This window comes from Saccopteryx leptura, chromosome 1, assembly GCF_036850995.1.
Source record: "Saccopteryx leptura isolate mSacLep1 chromosome 1, mSacLep1_pri_phased_curated, whole genome shotgun sequence".
In the NCBI taxonomy this organism is placed as follows: Eukaryota; Metazoa; Chordata; class Mammalia; order Chiroptera; family Emballonuridae; genus Saccopteryx; species Saccopteryx leptura.
This window is the reverse complement of record NC_089503.1, coordinates 18,064,858-18,091,522: the sequence shown is the minus strand read 5'-3', so window position 1 is coordinate 18,091,522 and position 26,665 is coordinate 18,064,858. Positions and strand designations below refer to the sequence as shown.

At 61.4% G+C, this 26,665-nt stretch overlaps 4 protein-coding genes across 15 annotated transcripts in view; 3 read left to right on the top strand and 1 right to left on the bottom strand.

The window, feature by feature from the left end:
- Nucleotides 1-12,436, top strand: part of DGKZ (diacylglycerol kinase zeta) — a 44,294-nt gene extending 31,858 nt beyond the window's left edge. For all 8 annotated transcript variants that reach the window (XM_066362478.1, XM_066362470.1, XM_066362486.1 and 5 more), the window contains 27 exons: nt 810-866; nt 1,240-1,308; nt 3,573-3,644; nt 3,744-3,860; nt 3,964-4,035; nt 4,320-4,415; nt 4,691-4,773; nt 4,875-4,935; nt 5,026-5,139; nt 5,236-5,376; nt 5,943-6,021; nt 6,219-6,274; nt 6,413-6,475; nt 6,576-6,649; nt 6,731-6,842; nt 7,209-7,408; nt 7,593-7,693; nt 7,804-7,883; nt 7,979-8,048; nt 8,190-8,230; nt 8,792-8,931; nt 9,751-9,782; nt 10,006-10,049; nt 10,869-10,989; nt 11,081-11,114; nt 11,342-11,441; nt 11,681-12,436. In XM_066362478.1, the coding sequence (XP_066218575.1) occupies nt 810-866; nt 1,240-1,308; nt 3,573-3,644; nt 3,744-3,860; nt 3,964-4,035; nt 4,320-4,415; nt 4,691-4,773; nt 4,875-4,935; nt 5,026-5,139; nt 5,236-5,376; nt 5,943-6,021; nt 6,219-6,274; nt 6,413-6,475; nt 6,576-6,649; nt 6,731-6,842; nt 7,209-7,408; nt 7,593-7,693; nt 7,804-7,883; nt 7,979-8,048; nt 8,190-8,230; nt 8,792-8,931; nt 9,751-9,782; nt 10,006-10,049; nt 10,869-10,989; nt 11,081-11,114; nt 11,342-11,441; nt 11,681-11,797 (2,346 nt within the window). In that variant the 3' untranslated portion in view covers nt 11,798-12,436. The remainder of the gene's footprint in view (nt 1-809; nt 867-1,239; nt 1,309-3,572; nt 3,645-3,743; nt 3,861-3,963; nt 4,036-4,319; nt 4,416-4,690; nt 4,774-4,874; nt 4,936-5,025; nt 5,140-5,235; nt 5,377-5,942; nt 6,022-6,218; nt 6,275-6,412; nt 6,476-6,575; nt 6,650-6,730; nt 6,843-7,208; nt 7,409-7,592; nt 7,694-7,803; nt 7,884-7,978; nt 8,049-8,189; nt 8,231-8,791; nt 8,932-9,750; nt 9,783-10,005; nt 10,050-10,868; nt 10,990-11,080; nt 11,115-11,341; nt 11,442-11,680) is intronic.
- A 295-nt stretch (nt 12,437-12,731) lies between these two features.
- On the top strand, nt 12,732-15,561 carry MDK (midkine). Of its 3 annotated transcripts, none has more exons than XM_066362427.1 (5): nt 12,732-12,836; nt 13,930-14,006; nt 14,166-14,333; nt 14,424-14,585; nt 15,257-15,561. In XM_066362427.1, exons 2-5 carry the CDS (start codon nt 13,931-13,933, stop codon nt 15,280-15,282), a joined length of 432 nt encoding a protein of 143 aa, XP_066218524.1. In that variant the 5' UTR covers nt 12,732-12,836; nt 13,930; the 3' UTR covers nt 15,283-15,561. The 3 variants fall into 3 exon arrangements, with proteins under 3 accessions (XP_066218524.1, XP_066218516.1, XP_066218507.1); XM_066362419.1 differs by lacking the exon at nt 12,732-12,836 and adding an exon at nt 12,858-13,109; XM_066362410.1 differs by lacking the exon at nt 12,732-12,836 and adding an exon at nt 13,540-13,656.
- A 204-nt stretch (nt 15,562-15,765) lies between these two features.
- On the bottom strand, nt 15,766-24,404 carry CHRM4 (cholinergic receptor muscarinic 4). 3 transcript variants are annotated; one of them, XM_066362373.1, is made up of 2 exons: nt 24,304-24,404; nt 15,766-18,481 (listed from the first exon to the last, which is right to left on the bottom strand). In XM_066362373.1, the coding sequence occupies exon 2, from the start codon at nt 18,447-18,449 to the stop codon at nt 17,013-17,015; it is 1,437 nt and encodes a 478-aa protein (XP_066218470.1). In that variant the 5' UTR covers nt 18,450-18,481; nt 24,304-24,404; the 3' UTR covers nt 15,766-17,012. The 3 variants fall into 3 exon arrangements, with proteins under 3 accessions (XP_066218470.1, XP_066218481.1, XP_066218491.1); XM_066362384.1 differs by lacking the exon at nt 24,304-24,404 and adding an exon at nt 24,107-24,168; XM_066362394.1 differs by lacking the exon at nt 24,304-24,404 and adding an exon at nt 21,619-21,662.
- LOC136387949 (uncharacterized) lies at nt 23,884-25,531 on the top strand. Its single transcript, XM_066360053.1, has 4 exons — nt 23,884-24,082; nt 24,166-24,717; nt 24,847-25,272; nt 25,347-25,531. The coding sequence occupies exons 1-4, from the start codon at nt 23,884-23,886 to the stop codon at nt 25,529-25,531; spliced, it is 1,362 nt and encodes a 453-aa protein (XP_066216150.1).
- The last annotated feature ends 1,134 nt before the right edge of the window (nt 25,532-26,665 follow it).

Here is a 26,665-nt window from a genome sequence, read left to right as displayed (position 1 = left end):
GTCCTGTGTAGTCCCTAAGCCTGGCTCTGCCCCTATACACTGCTACTGTGGAGACCTTTTCCCAGAGTTCATTGTCCACAGTGTGTCTGCGGGGTGGGGGTGGGGGGGTCGGCTGGGCCCAGTGCGTCTATAGGGAGGTAACAGGGACACCGGGCAGGAGGACCCAGGCAGGGAGGAGGGCTGCCGCGGCCTATCAGGACCACCAGGTAGCAGAAACCTGGGCCAGCACACGGGGCAGCCTGAATGACCGAGTACGGCACGGACCCGGCAAACGTGGGCTGTGTGCTCCAGCCTCTGACTTGTAGAATGAAGCTTTCCTATGACTTTGCTAACTAAGGCTGACACAGGGAGTTAGGGAAAGAGAAGCAAATGCAGCCCAGGCATTACAGATTGGCACCACCACCTAAAGTGAAAAGTCAAACCAGGGTTCCACAGATTAGCTAAAGGTCTCCCAGGACCAGTCAGCACGAGCCTGCAGGCGCCTCAGCTGGGAGTGCTGGAGGTCAAGGAAGGAGCTAGGAGGGAAGCATGGTGCCGTTTTAGTGGGGGAAGCAGACAGGAAACTCCCTGTCTCGCCCCCTTCCCACGATCCTGGGCAGAGATAGATTTTTTTCTGGCTAGTGCAGAGGAGGCAGGAGGCAGCAGACTTCAGAGGTGGTGTCTCGTGTTCTGAGGGCTCCTAGGACAATTTGGAACCATCCCTACCTTGCAAAGATAACTCTGAGTGACCCTTTACTTCAGGGAGTGGTCATATGCCTAACCCTGAAGAGATGTTCTGACATTCTGGTGGTCACTGTAACCTTTCACAGATAAATTTCCGTTGTAAGCCATCCTTCCGTGAATCGGGCTCCAGGAACGTCCGTGAAGTAAGTACCCAAGGTAGTTAAGGGCAAGGAAACCCCAACTTTCCTGAGTGAACCTCTCTGCAGTGTCTCTCAAGTGCCACCAGAGGGCTCAGCTCTTCCTAGATTGCTCTGGGACCCAGCTAGGTGCAAGGGTTGAGGTCACAAAGCGGGAGGGTCGGACTGGCCCTGCCTGCAGAAGGGCGGGGTGCTGCCTGCCTCCAGGAGCCTCTCCTCTGAGCCTTCACCCTGCCCTGGGCCCTGTATCTCACGCACAGGACTGTGGGAAGCTTCCTGCAGCCCCACTTCTCATCACAAATATCCTAAGGGGTACAGGCCATGCTCAGGGCTTGTCTCCCCACCCCTTACTGACTCCAGTGAAACTTCTCTCCACCAGCCAACCTTTGTGCGGCACCACTGGGTACACAGGCGACGGCAGGATGGCAAGTGTCGGCACTGTGGGAAGGTGAGAGGCCCAAGAACCTGACTCCGTGGCTCCTGAGCTCCATGCTGTGTATCTAGTGTGGCCTGCCCTTCACTGTGTCCCTAGAGTGCAGAGTCCCAGAGCTCACTCTGAGCCAGGTCCTCTGCACAGTCAGTTCCAGGCTGAGCAGGAGAGCAGGGAGGAAGGGGTCTTCTGGGGCAGCATCTGGACTCTGAGGGCAGGAGGGGGCCTCTGCGGCAGTGTGGACTTAGTCCCTCGCTCAGCGGGTGTTTGTTGAGTGCCTGTTGGGGGAGCGCTGAGTGGCAGCGGGCCCTGCCCTCCTGGAGGAGTGGGGCTCAAAGACAGACTGCAGGCGCTCTTCCCAAGCTCTGTTCGCAGTGGTTCTGCTCACTCGTTCACTGTCTCCTTCTTGCTGTGTCCCTCAGCACGTGTGGGCTCTGAAGGCTCTAGGACCCTTGCCCTTCTTTCCCCCGTTGACTCTCAGTGCCCAGCAGTGTCTGCGTGTAGTGGGCCCCCATGCATGTTGTGGAATGCTCACGGGAATGACCGGGGGCCTGGTGGGTTTGCGTCAGGAAGGAGGGGTGTGAGCCAGGCAGGAGCGAGCTGTGGCTCCCCTCCGGCAGGTCCTGAGTGCACACCCAACACTTTGCAGTTAACTTCAGAGGGACAGGCCTCCCAGCCCTAAGAGCCTACTTTACAGTTTTTAGTTTTTCAAAATGTGCTCAGTTTCCCTGGGTGGAGAGGTTGACAATGGAACCTCTGCACCCTACCTGTCTGCCCTACCTGTCTGCCCTACCTGTCTGCTCTACCTGTCTGCCCTACCTGTCTGCTCTACCCCGTCCTCCCTACCCCATTCTCCCTACCCTGTCCGGCCTACCCCGTCCTCCCTACCCCATCCTCCCTACCCCGTCCTGCCTACCCCGCCCTCCCTACCCCGTCCTGCCTACCCCATCTTCCCTACCCCGTCCTGCCTACCCCGTCCTCCCTACCCCGTCCGCCCTACCCCGTCCTGCCTACCCCGTCCGCCCTACCCCGTCCGCCCTACCCCGTCCTCCCTACCCCGTCCTGCCTACCCCGTCCTCCCTACCCCGTCCTCCCTACCCCGTCCGGCCTACCCCGTCCTCCCTACCCCGTCCTCCCTACCCCGTCCTCCCTACCCCGTCCGGCCTACCCCGTCCTCCCTACCCCGTCCTCCCTACCCTGTCCGCCCTACCCCGTCCTCCCTACCCCGTCCGGCCTACCCCGTCCTGCCTACCCCATCTTCCCTACCCCGTCCTGCCTACCCCGTCCTCCCTACCCCGTCCTGCCTACCCCGTCCTCCCTACCCCGTCCGGCCTACCCCGTCCTCCCTACCCCGTCCTCCCTACCCCGTCCGGCCTACCCCGTCCTCCCTACCCCGTCCTCCCTACCCTGTCCGCCCTACCCCGTCCTCCCTACCCCGTCCGGCCTACCCCGTCCTGCCTACCCCATCTTCCCTACCCCGTCCTGCCTACCCCGTCCTCCCTACCCCGTCCTCCCTACCCCGTCCGGCCTACCCCGTCCTCCCTACCCCGTCCTCCCTACCCTGTCCGCCCTACCCCGTCCTCCCTACCCCGTCCGGCCTACCCCGTCCTGCCTACCCCATCTTCCCTACCCCGTCCTGCCTACCCCGTCCTCCCTACCCCGTCCGGCCTACCTCGTCCTGCCTACCCCATCTTCCCTACCCCGTCCTGCCTACCCCGTCCTCCCTACCCCGTCCGCCCTACCCCGTCCTCCCTACCCCGTCCTCCCTACCCCGTCCGCCCTACCCCGTCCTGCCTACCCCGTCCTCCCTACCCCGTCCGCCCTACCTCGTCCTCCCTACCCCGTCCGGCCTACCCCGTCCTCCCTACCCCGTCCTCCCTACCCCGTCCGCCCTACCCCGTCCGGCCTACCTCGTCCTCCCTACCCCGTCCTCCCTACCCCGTCCTGCCTACCCCGTCCTCCCTACCCCGTCCGCCCTACCCCGTCCGGCCTACCTCGTCCTCCCTACCCCGTCCGCCCTACCCCGTCCTCCCTACCCTGTCCGCTCTACCCCGTCCGCCCTACCTGTCCACCCCACCCTGGCCGGCCTACTGTCCACCCTACCCCGTTTGCCCTACCCCGTCCGCCCTACCCCGTCCTCCCTACCCTGTCCGCTCTACCCCGTCCGCCCTACCTGTCCACCCCACCCTGGCCGGCCTACTGTCCACCCTACCCCGTTTGCCCTACCCCGTCCGCCCTACTCTGTTCGCCCTACCCTTTCCGCCCTACCCTGTCCACCCTAGGGCTTCCAGCAGAAGTTTGCCTTCCACAGCAAGGAGATCGTGGCCATCAGCTGCTCCTGGTGCAAGCAAGCAGTGAGTGGTGCTCGCCCCACCCCCAGGCTGTCCCCGTGCTGCCCTGGCTGGGGTCCCAGTGCCCAGCTCGGCCAAGCTCAGCGGTGTCTCCTCCCCTAGTACCACAGCAAGGTGTCCTGCTTCATGCTGCAGCAGATTGAGGAGCCATGTTCCCTGGGGGTCCACGCAGCCGTGGTTATCCCGCCCACCTGGATCCTCCGTGCCCGCAGGCCCCAGGTCAGTCCCGCCTGCACCCTTGACACCCACCCACGCACACCTGGGGTCTGCCGGCCACCTCAGCCCACCCACCTTGTTCCTGGTGCCCCTGCTTTCCTTGCAGAACACCCTCAAGGCAAGCAAGAAGAAAAAGAGAGCTTCCTTCAAGAGGAAATCCAGCAAGAAAGGTCCCGAGGTTAGACCTGGGCCCAGCTGGGCAGCTGGAGGGGACGGGAGAGAGGAGCCTGTTTCCTGGACAAGCCCCTGGGCTGATGCCACTGGCTCAGCCTTTGGTGGGTCAGTTTGAGCTCTGGGGCCCTGAAGAGGGTGGGAAGTCGGATCTGAGTGGCCTCTCTAAGGCCAGGCCCAGCATACAGTCTGACCCAGAGGTGGTACATGAGGACACCCAGGGGTACCACTGAGCATCGGGGTAGGTTCCTCCAAGACAGGAAGGAGCCTTACGGGCTCTCTGTCTCTAAGGAGGGCCGCTGGAAACCCTTCATCATCAGGCCCACCCCGTCCCCCCTCATGAAGCCCCTGCTGGTGTTTGTGAACCCCAAGAGTGGCGGCAACCAGGTACGCACAGCCTGCCCGCTCCACAGAGCCACGGGGGAGGCGGGGGCCAAGCTTCCTGCCCCTTCCCCTGCCCCCAGGAGCCCACCGCTGTTCCCTGGGTTCCACGTCAGACTTCCGCCCCGTCTCTCTTTCCCAGCGATCCTGAGAAAAATCTAATCCTGTCTCCACCCCTCGCCTCTATTGAGCCCGGACCCCGCATCCTCTCCCTGTGCTCCTCACCTCTGCCCGCCACTCCTGACTGCCTCCTCCCTGTCCCTCTTGGCTGATCCCCACAGGGTGCAAAGATCATCCAGTCCTTCCTCTGGTATCTCAATCCCCGACAAGTCTTTGACCTGAGCCAGGGCGGGCCCAAGGAGGCGTAAGTACTGGCCAAGGCTCTGTGGGGACAGCGGCCGAGGCTGGCCTGGAGCTCCAAGTCTGGTCCACATACCCTGACCCGTCCCTGTCTCCTGACCTCAGGCTGGAGATGTACCGCAAAGTACACAACCTGCGGATCCTGGCGTGCGGGGGCGATGGCACGGTGAGTCCCCTGCTTCACCCGGGCCGGGCCGGGCCGGGCTGGGCCGGGCACCACTGGCCTGACCTGGCCTTTTCTGCTCTGCCCCTCCAGGTCGGCTGGATCCTCTCCACCCTGGACCAGCTGCGCTTAAAGCCGCCGCCGCCTGTTGCCATCCTGCCCCTGGGCACTGGCAACGATTTGGCCCGTACCCTCAACTGGGGCGGGGTGAGAGCCCACCGGAGGCGGGACCACTGGGAGTGGGCTGTGTGGTGGGAGAGGCCTGTCCCGAGCAAGGGCTCAGTTTCTGCTCCCTCCCGCCAGGGCTACACAGATGAGCCCGTGTCCAAGATCCTGTCCCACGTGGAGGAGGGGAACGTGGTGCAGCTGGACCGCTGGGACCTGCGCGCGGAGCCCAACCCCGAGGCGGGGCCTGAGGAGCGTGATGAGGGTGCCACTGACCGGGTGGGTCAGCTGGGGCCCGGGCAGGGGCTGTGGGTGGCAGGGGCCCCTGCCCACCTCAGTGGCTGGGATTCCCAGGAGACTTAGGCTGGGCCCACTTTCCCACCTGCTTGTTCTGGGACCTTGGGTGAGTCTTCTTCTCCAAAGCTTGGCTTTCTCATCTATGCAGTGGGAATAATGGTACCTCACGAGACAGTGCTTACGCAGCTGCCAGTCAGATATTCACTGAGCACCTGCGACCCGCCAGGCACCGTCCTTAGCAGTGAGCAAGACAGTCCCGTGGCGGAGCTCCCACGGAACAGGGCACTCGGGAGGACGTGGATCAGGGGAGGACACCCTGGGCAGGGAGTGCGCGGGTGGCGGTGCTGTGTCCAGGGCACTTCGGGGAGCCGAGGGGCGGAGCCTGAAGCAGGCCGGTGGCTGGGAAGAGCTTTCTGGTGGATCTTAGGAACCATAGGACAGGCCTCTGAAAACATGGCTGAGCAAGCACGGTGCTCCCAGGCCGGGCCTGGGGCAGGGAGATACCTGTGAGGCCTGGCCCTCATGCTGGCCCCTTGACCTGTTTCCAGCTGCCTCTGGATGTCTTCAACAACTACTTCAGCCTGGGCTTTGATGCTCACGTCACCCTGGAGTTTCATGAGTCTCGAGGTTGGCAGTCTTACCGAGGAGCCCTTGGGAGGCCGGGGAGGCCGGGGAGGCAAGGACCCAGGAGTGTCCCTGAGAGGGTCAGGCCCTAGCCCACCAGTGAGAGGCATCCATTCCTGGCCCTTCCTCCCCACCCCATCCTGGGAACCCCCGGCAGGCCCCAAATGACTGACTGACCCCTGTTTCTTGTCGCCATTCAGAGGCCAACCCAGAGAAATTCAACAGCCGCTTTCGGAACAAGATGTTCTACGCCGGGGTGAGTCTGGGGTCTGCCAGCGGCAGCACGTTCCCTCTTCCCACGCCCACCGAGTCTGTGGCCTGTGCCTCCTGACTGCTGCCAAGCGGCAGTGAGGGGAGGTCCCTGTCACCAGACGGCGATGCCTCTCTCCCACAGACAGCCTTCTCCGACTTCCTGATGGGCAGCTCCAAGGACTTGGCCAAACACATCCGAGTGGTGGTGAGTGGGCCCAGCTGCAGGCAGTGTGGGCGGCCGGCTGGAGGCGGCTGCTGTGGCACCACTCGTGTGCCCCCAACACCCTCTTCGCTCCTGCCTCCAGTGTGACGGGACCGACCTGACCCCCAAGATTCAGGACCTGAAGCCCCAGTGCATTGTTTTCCTGAACATTCCCAGGTGAGGGGGTGCTCTGTGAGGCCCCGCCGTCTCCACCCTGCAGGACGGCCCCCTGAAGCCGCTGCGCTGCCCCCCCTCCAGGTACTGTGCAGGCACGATGCCCTGGGGCCACCCCGGGGAGCACCACGACTTCGAGCCCCAGCGGCATGATGACGGCTACCTCGAGGTCATCGGCTTTACCATGACATCCCTGGTGAGCAGGCCCTGGGAGCCCCAGCGCTGCTTTGCACCCGGCCTGGCCCAGCCCGGCCCTGGCACTGGAGCGCCCGAACGCGCAGCTCCAGGATGAGGGGGCTCGTCCAAGTGCTGCAGGCTTCCTGTCCTCCTATCTCTTGACTCCAGAGTGTCTCAACCTCTCTGTGTCTGGGAGAACACTTTCATCTACTCTCTCGGACTGGAGGGTCACCCCTGCCGCCCCCGTCGGACCGGGGCCTGGCCCTCCCTCCGCTCTCCGCAGGGCTCACCCTGTTTGTTCTCTGGCAGAGCCTCCCTAGCAGGAGCAGAGCTGGGGCCCCACCCGGCCTCCCTGGCCCCTGACCTGAGTCTGCTGTGCCCACAGGCAGCGCTGCAGGTCGGCGGGCACGGTGAGCGACTGACACAGTGCCGTGAGGTGGTGCTCACCACGTCCAAGGCCATCCCGGTGCAGGTGGACGGCGAGCCCTGCAAGCTGGCCGCCTCGCGCATCCGCATCGCCCTGCGCAACCAGGCCACCATGGTGCAGAAGGCCAAGCGCCGCAGCGCCGCCCCCCTCCACAGCGAGTGTGTGTCCTTAGCAGCCTAATGTGCCTGGGCCCAAAGCCAGACTCGGCCCCTCTCTCAGCCCGGCTTCCCCAGCTGGACGGGGGCTACCAGTCCCTCCGCCCCAGGGTGTTTGGGGGAGGACACGTGGTTAGGTTCCTGCCCGGGGCTCTCGCTGAGCCCCCTCCCATCGCCCCGCTCTCAGCCAGCAGCCCGTGCCGGAGCAGCTACAGATCCAGGTGAGCAGGGTCAGCATGCACGACTACGAGGCCCTGCATTATGACAAAGAGCAGCTCAAGGAGGCCTGTGAGTGGCACACAGGGCTTGGGAAGGGGGTGGTGCTGAGGAGCCACTGAGGCCCCTAAGGGCAGGGCAGTGGGACACAGCCTACTGCTGACAGCTGCTCTGTCCTCCAGCCGTGCCACTGGGCACTGTGGTGGTCCCAGGAGACAGTGACCTAGAGCTCTGCCGTGCCCACATCGAGAGGCTCCAGCAGGTGAGGGGCAGAGGTGGAGGGGGCCTGCCCTGTGCTGGTGCCTCCAGCTCCAGGCTCGGTCCTCACCCAGCCCTGGCCTTTGCTTCTCTCAACAGGAGCCTGACGGTGCTGGAGCCAAGTCCCCGACATGTCAGAAACTGTCTGCCAAGTGGTGCTTCCTGGACGGTGAGTGGCCCTCAAGGGCCAGCGCCTGGGAGTCCCAGGCCATACCCTGCCTCCTCCCTGGGGGGTGCTGGGTCGGGCAGCACAACCCTGGGCCTGGACCAGGGCCTCCTTGACCTCAGCCAGCTCCCTGTCTCCCCCCAGCCACCACTGCCAGCCGCTTCTACCGGATTGACCGGGCCCAGGTGAGCACCTGCAGCCCTGCTCCATCCACGCTGGTGCCCGGGCACTGGCCTCACCGCTCTGGTTAGCCAGCCTTCCGCAGACGGGCTGCCCTGTCCTCATGCTGCATAGTGTTCTCACCTGGTCCGTGTCCGTGGGTGGGGACAGCCCTGCTCTCCAGACGAAAGTGTGCAGGGCTTGCAGACGGGAAGAGGGAGCCCTGCGCCCAGAAAGGCTAGCTGGGAGGGTGAGGGGGCCTCAAAGGTCGATGGCACCAGAGACTCACAGAAGAAGCACTCTGGCTGGGGGCCTGGTTGCCTGGCTAAAGATTTCTCAGTGGGAAGGGGCTAGCAAGCTGGTGGGCCCAGTACACAGAGGTCAGGGCCTGGGCTTGGGTAGGAACGGGAGGCATGGGGTAGGGGGACTCTCAGGGCCGCTCGCCTGGCTGCCTCTTGTCAATGTTCATACCCATAGCAGAGGCTTCTCCAAGCGTGCTAGTTGTGTGGCCCCTTCACCCCACCTCTGCTGCCCTGGAAGGCTGTGAGCCCAGCCCTGACCCTCAGCCCTGACCTCCCTACCCACAGGAACACCTCAACTATGTGACTGAGATCGCACAGGACGAGATTTATATCCTGGACCCAGAGCTGCTGGGAGCATCGGCCCGGCCTGACCTCCCAACCCCCACTTCTCCACTCCCCTCCTCCCCCTGCTCCCCCACACCCCGGTGAGTCTCCAGGCTCCTCCAGTCCCCTGGCTGGGAGTCCCACCTATAAGCCAGCAGCTCCTGAAGCCCCACCTTCAGTCCCAGCCACTTCCTGCGCACCAGCCGCACACTCCTGCTCGCTGCCTCTGTGGTCCCACAGGCTCCTGCCCTGGCCAACTCATGGGCAGCAAACTCGGCCTGGCCAAAGACCTGGCTCCCTCCCTGACCTCTCCTTCCACCCCAGTCTGACCCTCCAGCAAGTCCTGTCATCTCTCCCCCAACATCTGATCACACCGCCCATCCTGGCCTCCAGCTCGCCTCCGCAGCCCAGAACCTCGCCCAGAGTCCCGCAGTCCCTTCAGTCATTCGTCTGTGCAGCCTGGGCCCGCCCTTCCCCTCCCATCAGCACGCAGTTCAGCCCCTCACCTCTCAGTTCTCTGAGGCCCCGGGGCCTCAGCCCCTTTCCTGTCCACAGAGCTGCCCTCTCAGTCCACACCTGCTCTGGAGGGTTTCCTCCTAGAAAGTCTTCCCGGGAGCCCCACCCGAAGTTGCTGTTCGGTTGCACTGTTCTAGCCTGTCTTGTCTTCATAGTACTATGCTCTCAGAGTACTCTATTTATTTGTTTACTTGTTTATCTCCCTGGCTAGAATGTAAGCTCCCTGAGAGCCAGTTCTCCAGTGTGTTCACTGCCGTATTTCCGGTGCCTAACACAGCACTTGCCATGTAGGAAGCACTTCAATAAACCATTGAAAGAATGAAGGTGCCCCTGTTTGGGGCCAAGAGGGTGACAAGCTGGCCTGTGTGGTTGTTGGGTCACATCTCATCCCACTCTGTTTGTAGGTCACTGCCAGGGTATGCTGCGCCCCCTACAGGTGAGGCTCTTCCCCAGTTGTAGGAGTGAGGGTGGTGGGAGGGCTCACACACAGCCTTGTGCAGATGTAACTGTCGAGGTCCATGTGGTCACACTCACCATGAGCCAAGCCCTTGGCACACATGCCCCAGCAGCCCCCTTCTCTGCACATCACGGGTTTGTTCAAGCACCAACACAAGCCCAGGCCTCCAGCCCTAGAGTGTAACAGGCAGGTGTTCCTGCAGGTGAAGAGCTGGTTGAGGCTGCCAAGAGGAACGACTTCTGTAAGGTACTGGCGCCCTGGCTCCAGCCCTTCCCCTTGGCAGCCCCTCAGGCATCGGGCGTGGTGCCTCTGGGTGGGTCAGGAGCTGGCCTGTTCCGGCACAGTCATCTGTCATCATCTTGCCCTCAGTGGGATCTCCTTGGGGATTGGCCCATTCCACCTGGCCCGTGTCTGGCCCACAATCTGTGTCCCTTTATAGCAGTGGTAGTCAACCTGGTCCCTACCGCCCACTAGTGGGTGTTCCAGATTCCATGGTGGGTGGTAGCGGGGCAACCAAAGTATAAATAAAAAGATAGATTTAACTATAGTAAGTTTTTATAAAGATTTATTCTGCCAAACTTAGCAAAAATCTGACATAAAGTACTTGGTAATTATTATTATATGCTTTAACTTGCTATAACTCTGCTTTATAACTTTTATAAAGTAAAGTTATTTCCCTACTTTATAAATCACCATTACTTTATAATGGAACCAGTAGGCGGTTAGAAAAATTTACTACTAACAGAGATACAAAAGTGGGCGGTAGGTATAAAAAGGTTGACTACCCCTGAATTATAAGGTCTTCCTAGCTCAGAAAGGAGCATGTCTTAGGACCGCAGGCTCCAGGGCCTGGTTGTCTGTTGCTGGGAGTCCATGGGCACTTGGGGTGAGATAAGCCCGTTGTCCCTGCCCTGACACTCCTGAAAGAAGTCCAGCGGCCCCTAGGGAGTGCTGTGTGCGAGCACACTAGTGTCAGGCCTGTGGCCTGTGTGAGTTGGGGGGCATTTCTGTGGCTGGAAATGGTGACCAGAGGAGTCCCAGCCCTCCTCTACCTCCCGCCCTCAGCTCCAGGAGCTGCACCGAGCAGGGGGCGACCTTATGCACAGGGACCACCAGAGTCGCACTCTCCTGCATCATGCTGTCAGCACTGGCAGCAAGGAAGTGGTCCGTTACCTGCTGGACCATGGTAAGCTGTGCCACTGGGGCCCCGGGTTGGCCACGGTGAGAGGAGGAGACGCTGCCAGGCCGCTCTGACCTGCCCTTCCTCTCCCCTCCAGCCCCCCAAGAGATCCTTGATGCCGTAGAGGAAAAGTGAGTATCTGCGGGATCCTGATTACCCTGGGAACTGCCCAGCCTTTAGCCCCTCCTCTTTGGTTGGGTGGGAGCCCACAAACCTTTCCTGACCACCTGTGTCATTCTCTGGGCCACTCCCCTTGCCCCAGGCCCCAAACTCCCTACCCTTTCTGAATGCCCTGGGGAGGCAGGTGGGAGGGCCCAGAGGGCTGGATGGGGTCCACAGCCAGCCCCTGTTCCTTCAGCGGGGAGACCTGTCTGCACCAAGCAGCAGCCCTGGGCCAGCGCACCATCTGCCACTACATCGTGGAGGCAGGGGCCTCGCTCATGAAGACAGACCAGCAGGTGAGCCGACTAGCAGGGCGGCAGGAAGCCCACACAAGCCCCAGCCAGTGCTCTGCCGGGTGCAGGCCCTGGTGAGGGGGTTCTCTGGGGATTTGAAGCAGTTCCTCAACCCTCCGAAACCTGAGCCAGCAGGGGCGGGGCTGACCCGGCCAGCCTGCGTGGCCTTCCCTCCCTGGCCAGCAGCGGGCGGGAAGAGCCGGCCCTCTCCTGAGTCTAAGCACAGAGCCTCCCTTCAACAGGGCGACACGCCCCGGCAGCGGGCAGAGAAGGCCCAGGACACGGAGCTGGCCGCCTACCTGGAGAACCGGCAGCACTACCAGATGGTCCAGCGCGAGGACCAGGAGACGGCTGTGTAGCTGAGACCAGTGCCCAGGCGGGACCGCACGGACCACAGCGGGAGCTCCTCCTGGCCCACCTCACTGCCAACCACATTCCAGTCAGACAGCCATGGGGGGACCCGTGCCCCAGGGAAGGAGCCCCTTGCTGCCCCCTGAGGAGCTGCCCAAGCCTAGGGCTGGACTCTGAGGAGCTGGGGCATCTCACCCATCCTCCTAGGCCGGCCTGACTTGGAGGCTCAGAGGGGAGCACGAAACTGGACTGGACTGAGCGGGCCTGGGGGGGGGGGGGGCTGGGCCACTGCAGGGCCCCCTCACTCTCTGAGTGCCCTCCCTAGAGTCTGGGGGCCAGAGGAGAGGACAGACGGACTTGAAAACCTATCAGGAGCCTTCCTAAGCCACCTGGGCCTTGAGGGCCCTGCTCTGAGGCTCCTGGTAGCTCAGCCCCCACTCCTGCGCTGACCCGACCCTTCCCAGGGCTTCCTCCCGGAAACTTGGAGCCTACTGCATCTGCCTGCCCGCTGCTCTGCTTGGCACCTACCCACCGACCCTCCCAGTCATTTCATTGAGGACTGTGTGGCCTGGGGCTGGGCTGGGGCTCTCACGGTGACTTGTTTACAGCTGGGTGTGACTCAGTAAAGTGGATTTTTTTTTCCTTTCTGTATTTCTTTTTTTTTTTTTTTTTTGCGGGACAGGTCTTACAGGGGCAGCGGGGTCTGCTGGGCTGTATTCAGAGTGGGAGCACAGGGCACCGTAGGCCCAGACCCTTTTCTGGGGGTCCTGGTTCTTGTTAGGGGGCGGGGTCCCTGGGCCTGCCCGAGACCTGACCTCGGCTAGGCTGCCAGGCTCTCGGGGTGGGGGGTGGGGGGGAAGGAGCGGAGCTCCGCGGCTTCCCGCTTCCTGCGGGGAGATAACAATGAAAGTGAAAGAGATGAGGGCGGGTCCGGGACTAGATTCTTAGGCCCGTTTGCCCTGTGGCCTCGGGCAGACCCCTCCCCCAGGCCTTGGCGGCTCTCGCTGTCTAGGCAGGTCGAGTGAAGGGTCAGAAGGGTGCAGGGAGGTGAGCATGTGCCGTCGCCTCCGAAGCCGTGTTTGGAACTTCCCAGACAGTTCTTAGCTCCAAGTCTTTACTAAGTCCGGGCCTGGGGGTTCCTCCAACTCCCCCACCCCGCAAGCCTGCGCTCTGGGAAAGGCGCAGCGCCCCCACCCCCACACACACCCCCGTGCGCTTTCTCTGGGGTTCACCTCCCTGCACACTTGACCAAGCTGTCCTGGGGGTGACGCGCCTTTCCAACAGCAAGGGGGGCGCTGGGGGCTGAGCAGGCCCTGGAAGGTGAAGCGGGATCTCGACGGGGTTATTAAACAGGGCACCGGGGGCTTCACGCGCGGGCCTCGCGTCGGGCTCGGTGACACAGGGACTCCGTGCTCTCGGTTGGTCTCCATCGAAGGCTCCGCCGCGGAGAAGGGAGGCTGGCGTCCTTCGGGGAGTGGGGACGGCCCCTGGAGGGAGCTGAGGGCGGGTGGAAAGCTGGGCCTGGGGCCTCGAGACCCTGGGCTCAGAAGATTGGGAGCGGGAGAGCCAGGCGTCTGAGGGCGGAGGACACTGGTGGGGCGAAGCGAGGATGCGGGGACAGACGGCAGGAAGCCTGGACAGAAGAGCCAGGAACTCCGGGCGGGAGTGGAGGCGGGGACGCCGGGGTCTGGGGGTGGCGCGGGTTTGAGGGGAGGGGGCGGGGCGGTCCCTTCCTCGGTGGTGGGGGCGTGGGGAGGGGGCGGGGGCCCATGTGACCGGCTCAGACCGGTTCTGGAGACAAAAGGGGCCGCAGCGTCCGGAGCGGGACCGGCCGGCGCGGGAGGGAGTGGAGCAACGCGGGCAGCAAGTGAGCGAGCGCGCTAGGCCGGAGCGGCCGCTGTCCGTAGGGGCTGGAGGCCGGCTGGGAGGCTGAGCTGCGTGCTGGGCTCCGAGCATCCCCTGGGGAGGCTCCTCCCGACTGTAGCGGCAAGGAGTCGGCCCCTCGAGCTCTCCCGCCGCCGCATGAGCAGCCCGACCCTTGGGGCCTGGAAACTGGGAAGGCTGGTGGGAGGGCCACGCACGCGGCTCCGGCAGTGGGGAAGGGGCGGGCGGGGGGCCCTGACCCGTGCTCTCCCCCCAGGATGCAGCACCGAGGCTTCCTCCTCCTCGCCCTCCTCGCCCTGCTGGCACTCACCTCCGCGGTGGCCAAAAAGAAAGGTGACCTGAGGTTTGGGGAGTTGAAGGAGGGCTGGGGGCAGGTGAGGCCGGCAACCTCGGGGCTGGTGGCCTGGGTTCCCAGGCCGGGACCCCAGGAAGGGTCCCCAAGTGAGACTCTAGGCGCCCCGGATGCTGAGCTCTGCTCCCCGTGCATTTTAGACAAAGTGAAGAAGGGCGGCCCGGGGAGCGAGTGCGCGGAGTGGACCTGGGGGCCCTGCACCCCCAGCAGCAAGGACTGTGGCGCGGGTTTCCGCGAAGGCGCCTGCGGGGCCCAGACCCAGCGCATCCGGTGCAGAGTACCATGCAACTGGAAGAAGGAATTTGGAGGTGAGGTGGGGCACAGGTGGCGGGCAGGGAAGCGGACAGCCTCGCTGAAACCTGGGCCGCCTAGCTCTGACCCGGGCTCTCTCCTGCCAGCCGACTGCAAGTACAAGTTTGAGAGCTGGGGCTCATGTGATGGGGGCTCTGGCACTAAAGCCCGCCAAGGCACCCTGAAGAAAGCACGGTACAATGCCCAGTGCCAGGAGACCATTCGTGTAACCAAGCCCTGCACCCCCAAGACCAAAGCCAAGGCTAAAGGTCAGCCAAGGGGCGAGGGGATGGGATCCTGGCAGGGGGCTGCCCCCATCTGTGAGAAGGGTTAAGTCTAAGGTTTGGGGCCCCGGGTGAGTGACTTCTGACGTCTCTGCAGTGTTTCCCTGTCTGTAGAGACACCTTAGGCGAGCGCCTACTGGGTCCACCCACAGAAAGTGCTTAGGAGACAGTAATCCTTCTGGCCCCAGTAAGGACTGTCACGGCGCTCTGTTGGAGCATGTGGCTTAGGGTCCAAGAAATGTCCTGAAAGGGCTTGGCTTTGTCACCTGTCCAGCCCGAGGGAGCGTTTGGTTAGTTGCCCTTTCTAGTACGGAAGGGCTTGGCTGTTCATGCTTCCTCTATCCCTTATCTTATTCCTGACTCAGGGCAGCTGAGAGGCCAACAGGGCAGAGGTGAATCGGCCCACTCTCAGATGAGGAGGCGGAGGCTGTTGCCCAGGGTTACGGGAACCTGAAGGTTATCTGATCCCCAGTGAAAGTTTAAGTTGGGGGAACAGGAAAGGTCTGGTAGTATAATGGCTGCCCTGTCCCACCAGCTTTCAGGTTCTCTGGTTGAGAACCACTAGGGGGCAGAACTTTCTTCTCCCTGGTGTGCAGAGGGGTCTTCACTAGGTCACCTGACCTCTCCTAACACAGTATTTCTTTCTTGTTTTGCAGCCAAGAAAGGGAAGGGAAAGGACTAGGGGCCAAGCCTGAATGCCAAAGAGCCCCTAGCCCAGCCCTCCCACAGGCCCAGGATATAACCCACCAGTGCCTTTTGTATTCTTCAGCTTTATCAATCACGCCCTGCCTCTTCCCTTCTCCTCCGCCCCACCCCCCAAGTGCCCAGTGTGGGGAGGGACAAGGGATTCTGGGCAGCTTGAGCCTCCCCCAAAGGGACTTGAATTCCTGCACCCCTTTTGTTCCTACCCACAATGATGCCATGACTAAGAAACAAATAAACTCATTTTCTCCCAATAAAAGCTTCTTTTTTTTTTTTTTTTTTAATATATAAAAGCCCCTTCCTGGGGAGTTTGCTGTGGTATTGTTGGGTGGGAGAGTATGGAGGGAAAGAAGGCTGGAGGGAAGGTGGCTTTCTTGGGGGCTTGGTGCTCCCCAGAGCCCATGGAAAAAACAGAATGCTTACGAAAATTTCTTCCAGAGCCCTCTACTGACCCGAGAAAGGGTGCTCCCACCATGTCCCCAAGCATTTCAGGCCTTGTCCCCCTGGGGGCCACACCAAGGATGGGGGAGGGAACCCACAAGACTCACTAGAGCTGACACTCCCAAAGGTCCTTTGGTCCAGCCCACTGCCAATCAGAAGAGGAAGGACTGGGGTTGCTTGCTAGTGTTAGCAACCCCCACCCCCACTGGCAGAAGTCTGCGTGGGTAAAGTCCATCCCTCTTCTGTCTGGTGACCCGTGCACTCTGCTCGGTCTCTGGTGACCAGGCCTCCCGTGCACTCTGCTGGGTCTCTGGTGACCAGGCCTCCCGTGCACTCTGCTGGGTCCCTGGTGACCAGGCCTCCCTTGCACTCTGCTGGGTCTCTGGTGACCAGGCCTCCCTTGCACTCTGCTGGGTCCCTGGTGACCAGGCCTCCCTTGCACTCTGCTGGGTCTCTGGTGACCAGGCCTCCCGTGCACTCTGCTGGGTCTCTGGTGACCAGGCCTCCCGTGCACTCTGCTGGCATACTCTACAGAGACCATGGACAACACTGCCCACCACAGCCCCACCTTCACTATGTGTGACCTGGAAGTACTCTTCAGAATCCGATGGGCTACTCCTTGCTCAGGACCCTGGTTCCTGAGTGTGAAACCCTGCCCTCCGGCTGGCTCATCCTGACTATGACAAGGGATGTTCCCCAGAGCCCACTCTGCCTGCAGCCAGCCCACCCACCCATCCAGCCAGTACCTGGCTGAGTAGCTGCAGCAAAGGGACATTTCTACTCCTGGAGTGGGACTTGGGAGGAGGGGGCTGAGCCTACATGCGGGGTGCAGGGGGACAGAAAGCACCGATTACAACAGAATGGGGGACCCTACTCTTCCGTTCCCTTCCCAAGCCTCTTTTCCCAAGCATTGGCTTCTAATCCCCTTCAGATGTCCATTCTTTCAGCCACGCTGGTTGGTCACAGTGGAGCAGGTGCTCATGTAGACCAGTGCCCCCCAGCTCCCTGGGGCAGGGCAATAGAGATAAGCCAGGCAGTCCTGGTTCAGACACTTCCTGGGGCTCCCCCTCAGCTTAAGCAGAGAGCTGGTCTCTCTGAATCTAGCCAGAGTCTCTTCCTGAGCCTCACAGGGTCTTGGGGACCTCAGTTCTCCCCTCAGCAAGCGTGAACATGGACGGGTGCCTCCAAGTCTTGCCTCCGCAGCAGGTAACCATGTGGTCCCCCAGCGCACACGCGACCACCAGCACCTCCTATGGCACCCTAGCCTGCCTACCTGGCAGTGCCGATGTTCCGATACTGGCACAGCAACAGGTGCCTGAAGGTCTTTTTAAAGGTGGCGTTGCAGAGGGCATAGCAGGCAGGGTTGATGGTGCTATTGACATAGCAGAGCCAGTAGCCAATGGACCACACTGTTTCAGGGATGCAGCTCTGGCAGAAGGTGTTCACCAGGACCATGACATTGTAGGGTGTCCAGGTGAGGATGAAGGCCAACAAAATGGCAAAGATGGTCCGTGTCACCTTGCGCTCCCGAGCCGCCATCTGACGCTTCTTGCGCACCTGGTTGCGAGCGATGCTGGCAAATTTGCGGGCCACGTTGGCTGCCGGACGCATGCCAGCTGGTGTGGCAGGCACAATCTCGATGGCTGTCACACACTCATTGCCCGTCTGCTTCGTCACAATCTGGATCTTGGACCATTTGGAGGCCGGGTTTAGGGCCCGTGGCTGTAGGCGAGGGGTAGGAATCGCAGGCGTGGTGGCCTCTGTGGTTGACAGCTCTGTAGGGGGTTGTTCCTTGGTGTTTTGGGTGGCACTGCCAGAGCTGGACTCATTGGACGTGTCCTTGTCAGCCATTGGGCGTGGCGGGGGCGGCAAGACTGGGGGCGGAGCCTCCTCCAGCTTCCCGTTGCGCAGCTCCTCCCGGGTAGCTTCTCCCGGTGGGGGTTTCTTGATGCTCTGCTTCATCAGGGGGCTCTTGAGGAAGGCCAGCGTCTTGGCCTTCTTCTCCTTGGGGCCTTCCGGCTTGTGCTTGTGCACTCGGCTGCGGCTGGCCAGGGAGATGTGGATGTAGAGCACTGTCATGATGACCACCGGCAGGTAGAAGGCAGCAATGGCTGTGCCAAAGGTCACCGCCGGGTTGGACAGGAACTGGATGAAGCACTGGTTGTCTGGCACTGTCCGCTGGCCTACCACAAACTGCCAGAACAGGATGGCAGGTGCCCAGAGCACAAAGGACAGGACCCAGGCGGCAGCAATCATGAGGCCCGCCATCTTGGTGGTGCGCCGGGCTGGGTAGGTGAGGGGCTTGGTGACGCAGAAGTACCTGTCAAAGCTGATAATGAGAAGGTTCATGACGGAGGCATTGCTCACCACATAGTCCAGGGCCAGCCACAGGTCACAGACCACGGCGCCCAGAGGCCAGTAGCCCTTGATGATGTACACGGTGTACAGGTTCATGGAGAAAGCGCCTATGATGAGATCAGCACATGCGAGGCTGAAGAGGAAGTAGTTGTTGACTGTCTGCAGTTGCCTGTTGACCTTGATGGACAGCATCACCAGGATGTTGCCGACCACGGTCACTAGGCTCAGCGAGCCTGTCACCGTGGCAATGAATATCATCTCGACTGTCTCGTAGCGGTTATGGGTTGATGTGACCAGACGCACAGACTGGTTGCCCGAGCTGCCGTTGACGGGGGTGAAGTTGGCCATCTTGGTTAGCAGCAGTCCTGGGTGGGCAGTGACTGGAGGAGGAAGGAGAGGAGAGGTAAACTGCTGCTGGCGCTCAGAGGGTTAGTGGGGTAGACCGGAGCCCCATGCAGAGGAACCTCACCCTGCAGAGCCTCAAAGAGCTCTGTCCCTTCCCTTCCTCATTTGTCCCTGCACCCTTACTGCGTGCCCACCCTATAAGCAGGGGGCGCTGTGGGCACAGATATGAGTGAGGCACACACAGCCCGCACTCTCACAGAGCTTAAAATCCGATCTGGGGAGATAGATAGACAAGTGAGCAACAAGAGTGCCAGAAAGTGGCCCTGGCCGGTTGGCTCAGCGGTAGAGCGTCGGCCTGGCATGCAGGAGTCCTGGGTTCGATTCCCGGCCAGGACACACAGGAGAGGCGCCCATTTGCTTCTCCACCCCTCTCCCTCTCCTTCCTCTCCTTCCTCTCCTTCCTCTCCTTCCTCTCCTTCCTCTCCTTCCTCTCCTTCCTCTCCTTCCTCTCCTTCCTCTCCTTCCTCTCCGTCTCTCTCTTCCCCTCCTGCACTGAGGCTCCATTGGAGCAGAGATGGCCCGGGCGCTGGGGATGGCTCTGTGGCCTCTGCCTGAGGTGCCAGAGTGGCTCTGGTCGCAACAGAGCAACGCCCCAGAGGGGCAGAGCATCGCCCCCTGGTAGGCATGCCGGGTGGATCCCGGTCTCTGGGGCAGAGCATCGTCCCCTGGTAGGCATGCCGGGTGGATCCCAGTCGGGCGCATCGCATGCGGGAGTCTGTCTGACTGCCTCCCTGTTTCCAGCTTTGGAAAAATGAAAAAAAGAAAAGAAAAAAAAAGAGTGCCAGAAAGTAAACACGGCAGGATGATGGCACAGGGAGGGATTCAGAGGACAGGGACAGATGCTCCCTGCTGGGTGCTCTGTGAGGCCTATCCAAGGAGATGATGTGGGTGACCACAAGGAGGCAGCCATGGAAAGATCTTCTGAAACTAGCTTAGTCAAGGGCAAGAGCAAGAGCAAAGGCCCTGAGGCATGTGTGAGGCAAGGACAGAGGGCCAGTGTGGGTGGGAACCAGGGAAGGGAGTGAAGAGGGAATGAATGAGTGGTCCCAGATGTCAGCATGTGGCTTTGGTCAGAAGTATTCATTAAGCTTTTGGTTACTATTATTCTTTTTATTTTATTTTATTTATTTATTTTTTTACAGACACAGAGAGAGAGTCAGAGAGAGGGATAGATAGGGACAGACAGACAGGAACGGAGAGAGATGAGAAGCATCAATCATCAGTTTTTCCATTGCAACACCTTAGTTGTTCATTGATTGCTTTCTCATATGTGCCTTGACCGCGGGCCTTCAGCAGACCGAGTAACCTCTTGCAGGAGCCAGCGACCTTGGGTCCAAGCTGGTGAGCTTTTGCTCAAACCAGGTGAGCCCGCGCTCAAGCTGGCGACCTTGGATTCTCGAACCTGGGTCCACGCTCTATCCACTGCACCACCGCCAGGTTAGGCTATTATTATTTTTTAATTGATTTTAGAGAGAGAGAAAGGAGGGCGAGAAGCAGGAAGCATCAACTTGTAGTACTTGCTTCTCACATGGGCCTTGACCAGGCAAGCCAGGGTTTCGAACTGGTGACCTCAGCACTCCTGGCTGATGCTTTATCCACTGCGCCACCACAGGTCAGACAGCCCCTTGGTCATTTCTTAAGCAAACTTACCAGGGGGCCTGCTTTCCAATCCTTACAGAAGGCACTGGGGACAAAGGCAAGAATACATACTAGCAGCTAACATTTATTCTCCACTAAGTGCTAGACATTTTCAGTACTTTTTATAAGTAATAACTCATTTCATCCTCATAGCAAACCTATGAGGCAGATTTTCCACTACTTATAAATGAGGACACTGAGGCACAGAGGTGTTAATCTAAGGTTCCGTAGCTCCTTAGATTATGTCACGTAGTGATCCCAGAGATAGGAGTTCTGACAGACAGAGACCCAGAGTCACAGGAGCCAGAGACCCCCCCCATGGGGAGTCCTCCCAGAGCAGAGGAGGTGGCATGGAACTGGGAGCCCCGGGCACGAGAAGAGAGCGCCCTGCAGAGAGGCGTAGGGAGGTCCATTGCCTCTCCTAGGACCCTCACCCCCGCCCCAGAGCAGGGTGAGGTGCAGGGTAGCTGGAGTCTGTCACCACCCAGGGGCTGAGACCCTCCAGCCATCAGAAGCGCAAAGGGCCCATCAACTGAAGAAAGACACACCTGGATTCCCAGAGACCAGGGCCAGCCTCAAGGTCTCTAACAGAACCCAAAGTTGTGACAGTGTCTCAGAGAGAGGCTGCTGCAGGGGAGCCTGTGGCCTGCCCCCAAGGGCACCCCTTGACCATCAGTACTCCAGTTGGGGTCCCCCGGCACAAGGCCGCTGCCCCAAGCCAGCGATCCCACCTACCCAGGCTTCTCTTCCTCTCCTCTCCCCTCCTCCTCCCCCAAACGTGTGAGTGAGGCCCACGCCCCGTGCGCCCTGCCAGGGCAGTCGCTGCACCCGGCTCCTTCACACCCACCAACACACGCACCATTACACACGCGCGGGCCCATCACAGCCCCACAAGCCACTGTCACATACGCAGTTCTGTGCCTGCGAGAGAGAAAGGAGAGGGAGAGGCCTCGAGTGTTGAGGGAGGGAGGAAGAGGGGACAAGCACTCACACGGCAGGCAGCCAGGCTTCAAAGCCAGCAGGGATCTAGCTGTGTGGCCTTAGGTACTCCCTGGCCATCGTGGCCATCGCACCTTCCAGCACCTCTCTCATTTGCAAACTAGAGAGGACTTATCCTGGGACAACCTCCCACGTGAGCAGCTATGGGGATCAGCAACTGAACTCCATCTCCAGCACGAACAAATGCAGTGGAGGCTGGAGCCAAGGCCCCGGCTGACCCCCCAAACCTGGCCTCAGCCGCTCTGAGCCACATTTGCAGACACAGACCAGTCTCCAGGATTGGTGGTTTGAATTTGCCTGCCCAAATGCTTGGTTCACTAGAGAAGACGCTCAGAGATGGGTGGTATCACCCACCCAAGGTCACAAATGAGTTAAGGACAAAGACCAGATAACCCCCCACACACACACACACACTCACACTCACACTCTGGGTGTCTGACAACCCTTTCAGCTCTGAGAACCTCTGAAAGAATACCTCAGGCATCACCCTCTGAGCTGGGAGGGCAGAAGCACCAGCTTGGAGAGCTCGCCCCTCCCAGGTATACTAGGCAGGCGCCAGGTGGGCAGGAGTGCCAGCCACCCCAAGGAGACCTTGCCTTGGCTTCTCAGGGCCAGGACACAGGCCAGAGAGATCAGAATGGGGCTGCAGGTGCCAAATAGGAAAAACATTATCGGTCCTGTTTGTTGAGTGTTAACAACGAGTCCCTCTGAGCTTTTTATATAGATTATCCGGTTTAATCCTTACAGCAGCCTGAAAAGGCAGGTGATATTCGTATCCTCATTTTACAGATGTATCTTCTTACAGATGATGATAACTTGCCCCAAGTCACTCAGAGTGTAAGTAGGGGCAGGGGCAGGGGCAAGATTAGAACCCAGAAGCCACCTTCTCAACCCGAGTTGATTTCCTGCTTCTGCTCTCCCTCCTTCATAATCACACAACTAGGGAGAGGTCCTGAGAGGCTTGAGTAGGGTCCCCACCCATTCTCTGCTGTCTCCCCTACTTAGCTTTCTCAGAAGAACACTCGTGTCTCCACTGGGGACAGCTTGTCTCCAGCAAGGTGGCGCGCGGTTTAGTCCCTCTCTGGGCCCGCTTGGAGAAGGTGCCAGCGGCAGACAGGGTGAAACGCAATGTCTCCCCACCCTTCGGATTTTTCTGCAGACGTCCTGATCGTAACTATCCCAGGAGCGTTTCTCTAGGATCCAGGTCGGCCTGGGATCCCGGGGAGCGAGCAGCCCCGCCCAAGGCTGTACGCACCGCTAGATGGCAATGTCGGTCCCTGGGTACCTGCTCCGGACCTAGAGTGGGCAGCCGCTCTTGGCCACCACCCCCAACTCCAACAAGACCGCGAACACAGAGGAGGCCCCAGGCTGGAATCCCCAAGCCAGGCTCCGCCCGAAAGCTGCCCTCGACTCCGCGCGGGGTTCAACTGTGGGGAAGTTAAGGGCGTCCGGATTCCACCCCCGGCGGCGAGGAACGTGTGGGCGGGAAGGCGAGTGCGAGTTCTGTTTGTGTGTGATAACTGGGGAGCGCGAGTAGAAGCTAGTAGCTGTCTGCATGTGCGCGTGTGTGCGCGCGCTCAGCCACGCCTGGATACCAGTGCGTCCCGTGTGCGCGTGAGCATGCTCATGCCGTGTGGACACGTGCATATGCATGCGTGTGCGTGCCTGGAGTGCGGTGGCCTGGGGGTTGCACATGGTTCAGGTGTGCCTGTGAGCTTGTGTATACTAACAAATGCGGGGCCGACAGTAAGTGACCCGCCACATCCAAACGCCTCTGCTGGGAGATTCAACCCAGACCTCGGTTGTCTGAGCGCGGATCAAGTCGGGCCAAGAGCCGGCGTCTGGATCGCGCCCCGCCTGTAGGTGGGGAAGGGTCTGGGGCAGGGAGACAAGGCCGGACTACACCCTGGTTTGCGACGTTCCCCCTGACCTTGGGGCATTGTGTTAGCTGAGTGCTCAGTGGTGTCCTGCACTCAACACTTTCGTGCGGGGATTCCCAGCCTTGGACTGACTTCTGTCGAGGGGCCGCTGCTAGAGTCCCCCACTCAGTCTTATAGTAAACCAGGTCAAAGGGAGCCGGCGAGAGGGTGCAGGTAGCACCCCCATAATCAGGAGTCCCAGACGGGGCTTGGATCAGGAAAGTGTAAGATTCTTCCCCCACATTCCTAACCCTGCCCCCGCTGAAGAAGCACCGTCTGGCCCCAGCGTCTAGAGTGGGCACCCGGTTTCTCAAACCCAGGGACTGGGCGGGCCTCTAGGGCCCGGTTGGGACTTATTACTGGGACCAGGTGGAGGTTCCTCCACGTTGCCCTGGTGGTCGATGGGGCCCTATCTCTCCAGTTCCCCGCCTTCCCCCAACCCCTTAGCACGCAGTTCCCGCAGCCTCTAGGCGTGGGCACCGCGCTTTGCGGGGTCCTCCGGCTCCCCCATCCCCCTTTTCCGGAGGAAACAGGAGCGCGTGCTCTGGACACCATGGGGTAAGGGGTGGGTCCTTAGGCTTTCACTCTAGAGCTCCCGGAACGCTGCGGCCCTTGGATCTGTCCCTGGGGCGGGAGAGGAGACTCAGGCACAGGGGAGAGAAAAGGGGCGCAGGAGATTTGGCACCGACATTGTGCTTGACACTTCAACCACGGGGCTCGGGGTTTAACGGTGGAGCGCCGCGACCCTAGGCCTAGGCGACAGCGGGGGTGGGGGCGACAGGAGAGGGTACGGTGCTTTCCGTCGGGGTTCAAGGTCGCCGATGGAGGACTCCATAGCCACGAGTGGGCTGGCAGCGCCTTGGAGCGGGGAGACGGGCGGGAAAAAGGCTCTCGGGGGCTGCAGAGCACAGCGCCCTGCGGAACTGCCAGTGGGAGGGCTGGAGAGCGCGGTCCCGCCCCCGACGGCTGCCCCGGCCTCCGCGGGGCTGAGAGCCGGCACACCCTACCGACATCCTGAACGTCCATTCCTCCCCGGAGGCGCACCTGGAGGAACCTTAGAGAGACACCGGACCTTCCTTCAGCGGTGCCCTCGGCAAATCCAGAACCGCACTCGCCCCGAAGAAGCCTGAGGCTCCGTCTCAGTCGGACCCGCCTCTCGGAGCCTCAGAAGGGCCAGGAGCCCCGCGTCCTTCTCCCCCAGCCGAGTCCCCCGCCCCCGCGCCGCCGCGGAAGTCACTTACCAGACACCTCCGCCCCGCTCCCCTCGCACCTGACAGACGGCGGGGCAGGAGGGCGGCCCCGCGGGCCAGCGGGCGGGGCGGGCGGCCGGGCCGCGGGCCGGGGGCGGGGACGGGGTGCCGAGGGGCGGCCCCTGCTCCGCCCGCAGCTCCCAGCGCTGTGGCTCCGACTCGCGCTCACGCTCGCACTTTTCCCTGAGCCGCGTGATGTCACGGGGAAGCAGCCAATCCTGGTGGGGCCGTGCCGCCCGCCTGGGGCCGGCCACCCAACGACGACGCGTGGGGGGCGCCACCCGGGCGTCGGGGACCCCCGCTACGCGCGCCCCTCACTGGAGCCGACAGGCAGCTTCTCGCTCGGGCACTGTGCATGGATCACCCACGGTCGAAAGTGCTGCTTAGCTGGGGGCTCGACTGGGGGTGGGGTGGGGTGGGGTGTCCGCGTTGTCATGGGGACGCGGCGCCCCCTCGCGGGCTGGGGGTAGAGCTCGCAAGTCCGTCTAGCTGCGCTCCCCGCCTCCGCTCCGACCAGGCCCCCGGGACTCGCAGATTGTCTCGCGCCCAGCGCGGACTTCACTCACTCCCTGCGCGGCTCAGCGCTCAGTGGGCCGGCGGAGGCGCGAGGGTTTGACCCCAACAGGGGTTATGACTGGGTGGGGTCGGCTCGGCTGGCACGGCTCCGTCGGGGCAGAGCAGAGGGCTGGCCGTGTCCAGCCTCCGGACCCCCGACTGCGCGTAGGCCGCCTAGCAGCCAGAGAAGAGGGGCGCCGTCGGGTTTGGGAAGGAGCCGAGAAGAGCGGCCTCGGTCGGCCAGGGACAGGAGCCCGCCCGTCGCACGCAGCCCCCCACCGCCACGGCCCGGCTCGCTGCCCCCGCGCTCCAGGCCGGGAGACGGGTGCGCACCCTCTCTCCAGCCCCAGCATGGGAAACGCGGCCCATCCAGCCGAGGCCTGAAGGGCGAGTTCGCAAATTCCTGTGAGGGAAAACCCAAGGTCGCCTAGGCGGGGCCCGGAACGAGTCCCCAGAGGGCGAGTCTCTGGTCTCTTGAGGTCTCCGGGAACCGCACTGGCCGGAGCCTCGGGACTTGTGGCCTTGCCTGAACCGAGCTGGAGGTTCCCGAAGTCCGCGCCTAGGGCGCCGGCGGGACCGAGAGCCGGGCGACTTCAGCACCTCGGAGAGCTCCGGCTCAGCCCTGACCTTGCGGGTTCAGCTCTGCACCACCAGGCACCTCTGACGCTGCTGGTCCTAGGGCCGCCCAGGGTCGGGTTCGCCCCCACCCCGCCTGTGCCCTGAGGCCTGTCACCCCAAGCTCTGAGCCAAACACCCGATTAACCTTAAGTCTGGCTTCTTTTCTTGGAAAAACAACTCAAGTCCCGCCCCTCCTTCACCTTCACCTTCACCTAAGGGATGGGAGGAGGGCCGTGCGTGGGTGGGGGTGGTGGAGGTGGAACAGTGGAGGCGAAACGGCAGGAGCTGCCAGACAAGGGGCGGGAACGCGGGCAAGAGCTAGCGCTCGGGGCTCTTGGTGTGGAGACCTGTCCCCAGTGCTCGGGAGGGTGAGAAGCTGCAGTTGGCGGGCTGGCTGGGCTGGAGAGAGAAACAACTGTCCTTCACATGAGTGATCTGGTCTCCCATGATCCTCATCACCAAGGATGAAAGAAGTGCTATTGTTCTAGCCCCCACTTCACAGATGAAGAAACAGGCTTAGTCGGTTCATATGACAATTAGAGAATGGCAGGCCTGCAGGGTGTGTGTGCACAAGCAGAATGCAGGGAGGCCAATACAACAGTCAGATGGTAAGACAAACAAGGCCAAGGACTGAGGCCACAAAACACCAGAAATGTCTCCAATCACTGCTTTGAGTTCTTCCAGAAGCTGTCAGGCAGAGCTGCTCCAGTTTCTTTGAAATCCATTACAGGGTGGGGCAGCTGGCCTCTCCCAATCCCAGAACCCACAGCAGAATCGTGTAGGGCCAAATCGGAAGCCAGAGGTCTCATTCAGTCTTTGCTCTCTGTCTTTGATCCAATTGGGTCCAAACTTTGGGCCCATAGGACTCCTATGGACCTGTTTCCTCAACTCCAAATGGGCTTGCCAATTCTGTCCCACTTTATAACAAGCAAGGGGCCCCTAAAGGCTTTACCCCTGGGGAGGCTCCATCCACTGGGCAAGGACTTTCTAAGCAAAGGGGTTGGTACTGGGACAGGAAGGTGTTGAGAGGGGCTGCCAGCAGGTTGGGCTGGGCTCATCCTTGGCCAGAGTGGGCAGGGGTAAGGCCAGGCAAGGCCAAATTTGGATCATCTCACCCACAAGGCTGAATACTTTTTCCAAAATAGAGCAAGTCAGGGTCCCACCTGAATTCAAACCTTGG